Below are 9861 nucleotides of genomic sequence, written 5' to 3'. Positions count from 1 at the left end.
TAATAAGTGCATGAAATCACCTTATCTGTTTTCATTATCTTATCCTTATTTATTGCCGTTTTTCAGAGCTACATCTCATTTGCATTTCGTGAATCTAGGACCTAGTTGTGTGAATCTGGACTTAATTGTGTGAATCTTAGACCTGTTTTGTGAAACTGGAAGATAATATTGTTATACTTGTTAACAAGTGCATGAAATCACCTTCTCTGTTGTCAAACTTACTTAAAATGTTTACATTTCGGATTTTAGTTCTGATGTTATTTTGCCTTACTTGGTGCATAATAGGAAGCCATCAAAAATGAAGCGACCTGTTCAACCAGGTGATTATACTCAAGCTACCGAACCAGTCTCTGAGCCACCTAAAAAAAGACAAGAGTTTACAAAGAGAGACTGCACGTGTTAAGGACTCGGATGTCTCCTTCTGGGCTTTACCACTTTCTCAACAATAAGGAGAATCCACCATCGAGATAAGCGATTGAAGCTATAAAAGAAATGGGATTTGGTTCTCTATTGCAACTTAAAACAGGATGTTGTTCCGGGTCAGTTGGCGTACTGGCTAGTTTCTAATTATGACCACTGTACAGGATCGTTGTGTGATGGGAAACTCCTTGTTTTAGAGGAAGATATCCATCTGTGCATGGGATTGCCAATGGGTCCAAACATTGTCGAAGAAGCAAAAATTGGAGATAAGTCCCCTTCTTATGTGTCTCTTTTGGAGGATTTCAAAAGTCAATACAAAGGTAGTTCCATTGAGCTCAAACACATTATGGAAAAGCTCTTTACACAAAAAGATGGTGGAGATGATTTCAAACGCACTTTCATCATTTATATCTTCAATGCTCTTTTAGGCGGTGTTGTAGGCAATAGGGCAAGTTTGAGACTTCTTAAAAGTTTGGTAAACACTGAGTTGATCTCCAAATTCAACTTGTGCAATTTTATCAAACATAAATTGGCTGACCAAGTTGAGTCTTGGCAAAGGGAGGAGTGGAAGACCCAAAAGTCTAAGAAAATTGGTTTGGTGGACCTATTATGGTCTTGGTTTTTATTTATCTAGACCGATTTGTCTACAAAGCACGCCTTGTTACCCGGCAGTTTCCAACGCTCTCAACTTGGACTAAAGAAGCTATATCCAAGAGACTTAAGCAGGAAGTGAATGACAAAAATTCGGACAATAGAACTTTCGGCAAGGGTTCTATTGAGCCTCCACTGGTCATCACTCAAAGATAAGGCACATGCACTTTTGCCTACTATTGAGTTTTGGGAGTCTTCAAAGCCACCGAGCGCACCTTTGCCTGCTATTGAGTTTAGGCAGTCTTCAAAGCGATCAAGTGAACAACAACATTCTGAAGATGAAGAACCTTCTGATCCTCCTACTGAGTTTATTAATAAACTTGCTCTTTCCGCAAAGGTCATGGTTCAAGCTTTCATGGAGTACAAATCTCTTGCTAGCCAAGCTCTGAGCAAACTACCTTCCTCAGCAACAGTTTCTAAACTAGTTGCAGCTGTAGATGGTATTGCAGATGGTTTTAGGGCATCTCAAGAAGACAATAATGAGGAGGGTAATGTACAGGAGAGTGTGGAGGGTAATAGTGGGGATAATCTAGCTGAATTGTTGGAGGCATTGGACGTGATGGGTGAAGCTTTGCAACCAATACAGTCACGTCGTTCATCACCAAAACCAGACTGCCAAATCATACGATTTCGTGAACCTTCAACATCTTGTATTCAAGCTGATGAACAACCTGATCATCTTTTATCTTCCTGTCATACTACTGCTACTGATGATTTCCCTCCCGTTAGTGATGATTCCTCCCCCGTCAATGATGAACAACCTGACCATTCTGAGCCCACAGTGGTAGCGGATGATCATCATAATCAAGAACGGTGCGTTGAGTACAATAGGAGGAGAACAACTGAAAGAGATATGCAAACAACTCCTGCAACTTCTACTCCTCCTCCTGTGGTAGGGAACAATGATCCTCCTTCTACACCAATTGTTTCCGGCCTCGATAAACCATCTTCCAGTAAGGAGTTGAGGGCGTGCAATCAAGAGAACCTATCCAGAGAAATAGTACAAAATGATGCACTTGAATGGCCTCAATACACTGACAGTGAATTGATGCATTTTGTTCGAAAGAAAGGACAGAAAAATATACAGTAATGTCATATTTTTGCTTTCATTTTCTGATTTTTTTTTTATTGTAATAAATATACCTACTAATTGAATTTTATCAATAATGAAGTGACGTTATGGTGTCCACTCCGTGGATGGTTGTCACAAGAGAAGCTTTGCGTAGTCTTGGACCGAAAGGTCTTGTTATGGATGAGGTAAGTAACCCCTGAGTATTATTTTCCTTTTCCTTCCCATGTTTTCATTTTGTTCACGTCACTCGATGTGTATGTTTCCTAACAAATTTAATTTTGTAGGTCATTGATATATTTGGAATTAAGTGCACATTCAGTAGAAGAAATTTAATCTACTTGCCAACAACAATATTTGTCAGTCTCAAATCCTTTATATGTTGATATTCAAGTATTTTGCGTTCTTTAAGTTGCTTTGTTTCTAAAATTGCCTTCTTGTGACTTGTAGAGTCTTGATCCAGAAAATAACCCTGAAATTTGGGGTACACACATAAAGGACAGTTATACTCCACCTGCTGGTAGCCATATCGACAAGGTCAGATATTTGTGAATCCTGGACCTTATTTCGTGAATCCTGGAACTTGTTTTGTGAATCCTGGACTTTGTTTTGTGAATCCTGGACCTTGTTTTGTGAATCCTGGAGTTTATTTTGTGAATCCTTGACCTTGTTTTGTGAGTCCTGGATCTTATTTTGTGAACTCCTTGACCTTAGTTTTGTGACATTGTTTTGTGAATCCTTGACCTTATTTTGTGAATCCTGGACCTTATTTTGTGAACTTATTTTTGAATCCTGGACCTTATTTTGTGAACTTATTTGTGAATCCTGGACCTTATTTTGTGAACTTATTTGTGAATCCTGGAACATAATTCGTGAATCCTGGATCTTGTTTTGTGAATCCTGGACCTTATTTTGTTAACTACTTGAACTTAGTTTGTGACCCTGTTTTGTGAATCCTTGACCTTTGTTTTGTGAATCCTGGACCTTATTTTGTGAATCCTGGACCTTATTTTGTGAATCTTATTTGTGAATCCTGGAACATAATTCGTGAATCCTTGACCTTGTTTTGTGAATCCTCGACCTTGTTTTGTGAATCCTGGACCTTATTTTGTGAATCCTGGAGTTTATTTTGTGAACCCCTTGAACTTAGTTTGTGACTTTGTTTTGTGAATCCTCGACCTTGTTTTGTGAATCGTTGGACATTTACTATCTCAGGTTTTTATCCCTTTGCATAGTAACACGAGGAGGAGCATTGGTGGGCTTGTGTCTGTGATATAAAGCATGGAAAAAATTTCATCCTTGACTCATGCGTGGTCATTAATGTGGATCCTGACAACAAGCATGCCAAAGAGATTGTATGATTTTTTTTTTCCCAAATTATTGTTATTGCCTTTTCTTTTAAAAGTATATTCCAAAATATATTTTGATTTTGTTATTGCCTTTTCCTTTTCAGGTACATCATGTTTCAGCTATATTGCCAGGGTTATATAACTCTTTGGAGTTCATGCACACGAACGAATATGTCAATCTCAAAGTCCCTCAACAAACAACAAGGTATGTAAGCATGTATATTTTTCCTTTTGTTAACGATCAATAGTTATTATTTTGAGCCATTTACTGTTTTTTTTTTTGTCTAGTTATGATTGTGGAATTTTTCTGCTGAAGTGGTTGAGTGCCTTGGATGATGATAGTTTATGGACCAAAAGGGAATATTTTCAGGTAAGTTCATTAGTATACGTAAATAAGGCTTATCTTGTGAACGCCAGACATTGTGCAGTGAATCTCGAGCTTTTTTGGTGAAACATGGTCATTATCAGCAAGGTCTGAGATTCACTGAACAAGCTCTGAGAATCACAAAACAAGGTTTGATATTCTCCAAATAAAGATAGGTTCGTTGTCTATATACTTCATTAATATATGTTTCTCTTGGCAGAATTTGTCACAATATCGAAAATCGATCGTATTGGAACTACTTAGATGGGATAAAAATACTACAAAGGTACACTTCATCGTCTTAAAAATGATGTGAAGTTCATTTCTTCATAACTTTGGCAAATTTTTCGTAAATAAGTCGATTGTACTTGTTTTTGGTTGTATAGGTGTTTAATTAAGGAAGACAATTGTCCGTGAAGTCATAATATGCAAAAGTGGGTCGAGGCTCCTGTAAAGATTGTTGCCTACATCAACTCTTGTAAAGATATTTTGATAGTTAATTTGACATTGACATTGAGTTGAGCAAAAATGGTTCGAGGCAAGATATTTCAACTCTTGTAAAGATATTTGATAGTTGTAAAGATTGTTGCCTTCATCAACTCTTGTAAAGATATTTTGATAGTTGTAAAGTAGATGATTTTAAACCACGATTTAAGTTTGACATTGACATTGTCAATGAGTTGAGCAAAAGGTATGAGATTCACAAGATAAGGTCTGAGATTCACAAAATTAAGAGCAAAATAGATTATTTTAAACCACGAACAAGTTTCACAGAACAAGCCCTAAGATTCACTGAACTTGGTCTGAGATTCACAATATAAGGTCTGAGATTCACAATATAAGGTCTGAGATTCACGAATTTAACAAAAATAGATGATTTTAAACCACGACCAAGTTTCACGCAGAACAAGCCGTAAGATTCACCGAACAAGGTCTCGAGATTCACAATATAAGGTCTGAGATCAAGAGTCACAGAACAAGCCCTCAGATTCACTGAACAAGGTCTGAGATTCACAATATAAGCTCTGAGACCAAGTGTCACAGAACAAGCCCTAAGATTCACTGAACAAGGTCTGAGATTCACAATATAAGGTTTGAGATTCACAAAATAAGGTCCAAGATTCACAAATTTAAGAGCAAAATAGATGGTTTTAAACCACGACCAAGTTTCACAGAATAAGCCCTAAGATTCACTGAACTTGGTCTGAGATTCACTGAACTTGGTCTGAGATTCACAATATAAGGTCTGAGATTCACAAATTTAACAGCAAAATAGTTGATTTTAAACCACGACCAAGTTTCACAGAACAAGCCCTAAGATTCACTGAACAAGGTCTGAGATTCACAATATAAGGTCTGAGACCAAGTGTCACAGAACAAGGCCTCAGATTCACTGAACAAGGTCTGAGATTCACAATATAAGGTCTGAGATTCACAATATAAGGTCCAAGATTCACAATATAAGGTCCAAGATTCACAAATTTAAGAGCAAAATAGATGGTTTTAAACCACGACCAAGTTTCACAGAATAAGCCCTAAGATTAACTGAACAAGGTGAACAAGGTCTGAAATGATAAAAACGCTTGATGCTAGATTCAGAACCAAGTTTCACAATTTTACGTTCCAGTTTCATAAAATAAGGATTCACAACGTTGACAAAAATAAAACAAGCTTAAAACTTGTCTTCTTCAATCATCTTCCTCTTCTTCCTCATTACATCATTCTTCATTCTCAACCTCTTCCTCTTCTTCCTCTTCTTCCGATGTGTCTCCCTATGTGAAGAATCAAAGCTTTATTAGATACTTTTTTTTGAGAAACGTTGCGTTTTCAAGCAACACTAAAATGGAAAGACAAGAGTAGAATTATACATACTTGATTCTCAGGAGGATGCTCTGCAAACTCATTTGGACAATTTCTTTTATCATGGTGTGACATGCGTTTACACTTAGCACACAACCTTTTTGGTTTTTTTGCCTTCATAATTGCCTTATTTTTGCTGCTCACCATCCTTTTACCACTACCTTTGTTTCTAGAGACTTTAGGTGGTAAGATCTTGATTTCTTTTGGAGCCTTGCGATTGAGAAGGGCCTCCAATTCTTGTTCTTTGGTCAAAGGCTTTGGGTTTGGCTCCAACTTCTCTCGGAATTCTTTTATTAGCTTGGCAAAGTCTCTCATATCGACTCTTCTTCTTTTCTTTTAAGCATACCAACATTGCGTAAATCTCGGACCACACACGAGACATCTCAAACTTACTATTACCGTAAGATCATTGTTTTCCAAGAGATTTCCATTCAAATCATAAACCGGGTTTCTAAGTGCATTCTTACTCCACCTACGCAAAATGTATTTCTCAGGAATTTCCTTAAACTTTCCCGAGCAAATCCAAATGATGTGGTTGCATAAGATACCTTTCCTTTCAAACAATTTACATGCACAACGAACATCCATTGTTCTCCGATTGTACTCAACTGCATATCTCTTTCGCTTGTTCGCGTCCTCAACAATTGAAACTTCAAAGTTAGTTACTGGATCTGGTGGGGTGTATCCACAAACACTACACGCATTTACCGAAAATTTAACCTCCTTTTGGAAATCAAAGAACACTTCATGTGTATAGACCTTCACTGCATGGGCCTCCCAGTTTGACCCGAATAGGGTTTCAGGCATTGAGTTGTGGCTCTGTGCTTCGAGAAGCTTTAGATTGTGCCTTTGTTGGTCCATGGCACTCTCAAATCTCATCCAAAATTCTACAAGAGTCCCATATTTATTTTCAAATCTCTTGAAGAAGCTATTCGAACTCTCTGATCTTTGTGTGGTTTTTAAAATGTTGCCCATCGGGACATTCCTGAAATAAGCGGGTATCCATTGATCTCGTTCCGCGAACTTGTCAGTCAACCATTTATTCTCTTCTAACGAAAACTCGCTAATGACTTTAGCCCAATTCTCTTCAAATTCCTCAGGCTCCAAGTCCTCGCTCCAGACAACATTGTTCAGACGACTTAAGAAATCAGTCTCTTTGCAAATTGTGCTCCCAACCTTGTCTGTTACTTTCTTCATAATGTGCCACATGCAAAAGCGATGTCTTGCTTTTTTGAACACGGCTGCAAGTCACAAAATCCACATTATCTATTGTCAGAGATCTTTTGTCACAAATCAAGCTCTAACATTCACAAAACAAGGTCTCAGATTCACAAGATAAGAGAAATAACAATATAGGCAATTTCAAAACAAGGTCTCACAAAACAAGTTTAAGAATATTAGCTTTGTGTGTCATATAACAAGCCCAAAGATTCAGTGAACAAAGTCTGAGATTCACAAGATAAGGTCTGAGATTCAGAAAATTAAGAGCAAAATAGATTATTTTAAACCAAGACCCAAGTTTCACATAACAAGCACTGAGATTCACTGAACAAGGTCTGAGATTCACAACATAACGTCTGAGATTCACAAAATTAAGAGGAAAATAGATGATTTTAAACCACGACCAAGTTTCACAAAACAAGACCTAAGATTCACTGAACAAGGTCTGACATTTCACAAGATAAGGTATGAGATTCACAAAATTATGAGACTGATAGATGATTTTAAACCACGACCAAGTTTCACATAACAAGCCCAAAGATTCACTGAACAAGGTCTGAGATTCACAAAATTAAGAGTAAAATAGATGATTTAAAACCACAACCAAGTTTCACATAACAAGCCCAAAGATTCACTGAACAAGGTCGGAGATTCACAACACAAGGACTGAGATTCACAAGTTAAGGTCTGAGATTCACAAAACAAGGTCTCAGATTCACAAGATAAGAGAAATAACAAAATAGGCAATTTCAACAAGTTATGACCATGTTTAAGAATATTAGCTTTGTGTTTTACAAATCAAGATCTAACTTTCACAAAACACGCTCTATGATTCACAAATTAAACTTCAAGATTCACCAAATAAATAACCAGATTCACAAAAGTAAGATATTCCAAACACACCTGGAACTGCATTTATTATTCCGGCATCTTGGTCACTGATGATGTAATTGGGTTCTTTGCCACCCATTGCTTTCAGGAACTGCTGAAATGCCCAAATAAACGAGTCATCGTCTTCATGATCTAAAAGCACGCATCCAAATGTTATTGATTTTTTGTGATTGTCAATGCCAGTGAAAGGTGCAAATTTCATGTTATATTTGTTTGTTCCATAGGTTGGATCGAATGAAATAGCATCACCAAACAATGTGTAACATCTGATGGAATCCGCATTTGTCCAAAAAATTCTTGTCAAGGCCTTTGTCAAAGATCTGTTTCATATGAAAATACCAACCCTTTTGTTTCTCGGAGGGTTTCTAAACGAGAGATGAACATATGTCCATCCTTGCCACTAAGTAGACACTTTACTTCCCTTTGGAAATTCTTGAACTGCGTAAGGGTAGCTCCAACATTTTCGAAACCCTCTGCTTGTTCCTTGCATAATTTGTATGTTAAACTAGCCCCGACATTCAATCTCGAATTTTGTATAATCAATTGCTTATGATATTCGTTCAGTTGATTTATATTAAGAGCAAGTTTCTCAAATTCCTTATTTTTGACAAAGGCCATTGGTGATTGTGACCCTCACGGAATTGTTCAATTTTGTACATCTTTTCATGGTACATGAATTTTATCATTGCTTCACAACCCCACCTTTTAATTTTAGTTATTCTTGTACCACTTTGCTTATTGGAACTCTCAGCTTCACCTGCACTTGCAACTCCACCCTTTTTCGTACTGGTTTTAGCAGTTTTTGTTTTTCTATTTGCACTTATTGCACCAGCTTTTGTTTTGTCGCCGATTTCAACGATTGTTGTTTTTGCATCAGCTTTTGGAGGACGATTTTTCCTGTTATTAAAACCTTGACGATGACAAACCATGCATTTTGTTCGAATAGTCCCATCTTTAAACCTCTTAGTTGAAGACTTCCTTGCTTCAAACCCACAAGCAATAGCATAAATTTTATAAAACAACATTGCTGACTCTAAGTCCACAAATGTTTTGCCAAGCACGGGTGTAAACTTCTCTTCAATCCTAGTTATCCATTGCTCAGTGCCACCCGGTGTATAAGTTACCAAAGTAGTAGGTGTGGAAATAGTTGGCATTGTAGGGGTTGTTAACACAGCAAGAGAACCCTCACCATCCTGACAAGAACCAACATTAGAGCAAGGAACCTCACCACAACCGACACGAGGCGTCACACTACACTGTGAGTTGTTGTTGACATTTGAATCAATACCTAAGAAGATAAAAGGTTCACAAAGTCACATCTCACATTCACAAAACAAGGTTTAAGATTCACTAAATAAGGTCTGTGATTCACAAATAAAGTCTGAGGATATTATCTAAGCAAGGAAGAGAGCAGAATAGGTCATTCCTCTAAAGGGTTCACAAAAGGAGCTCTAGGATTCACAAATACAATGACTGAGATTCACAAGTTCACTTTTTGGTTCAGATTATTAGTTCAGTTTTTAACTTTCACAAAATAACCTTCTAGTTTCACAAACTAGGGTCTCTGATTCACACAATAAGAAATAAATAAATTGCATTAGTAACGTTTAACAACAGAGATTCACAAAGTAAGGCCCAAGATTCACTAAATAAAGGCTGAGATTCACCAAATAAAGTCCGAGATTCACTAAATAAAGTATCAGATTATTAGTTCAAATAATTTAAAATTTTCTGGTGAAGATTATGAATTCACTTTTAAGATAAGGTCAGGTTGTATGTATGAGGATATTTTGTTGATTTGTTAATAACACTTCCATTCCCAAGAAAAGGAAATTGAACAATCAAAAAATTTAATATATGGGTAATGTGAATGCACATTGTTGACATTGTGCCAAATACCAGGCCTATAAATATCTAATTTCTGAAACATAATAGTATATACCAATAACCTCTCCTCTCTTCTGTAAAAACATTTCAAAAATCCCTATTGCACACAATGTCTCATTTATTTGTATTTCCCTATACTTGTGTTTTGG

General features: G+C 36.9%; 1 protein-coding gene across 1 annotated transcript; it reads right to left on the bottom strand.

The window, feature by feature from the left end:
- Positions 1–6049: 6049 nt before the first annotated feature.
- Positions 6050–8754, bottom strand: LOC141638165 (protein FAR1-RELATED SEQUENCE 5-like). Its single transcript, XM_074447576.1, has 3 exons — positions 8528–8754; positions 7838–8091; positions 6050–6954 (listed from the first exon to the last, which is right to left on the bottom strand). The coding sequence occupies exons 1-3, from the start codon at positions 8752–8754 to the stop codon at positions 6050–6052; spliced, it is 1386 nt and encodes a 461-aa protein (XP_074303677.1).
- Between the last annotated feature and the right edge of the window lie 1107 nt (positions 8755–9861).

Source organism: Silene latifolia, unplaced genomic scaffold, assembly GCF_048544455.1.
Source record: "Silene latifolia isolate original U9 population unplaced genomic scaffold, ASM4854445v1 scaffold_190, whole genome shotgun sequence".
Taxonomy (NCBI): Eukaryota; Viridiplantae; Streptophyta; class Magnoliopsida; order Caryophyllales; family Caryophyllaceae; genus Silene; species Silene latifolia.
This window is presented reverse-complemented; position numbering and strand designations above follow the sequence as displayed.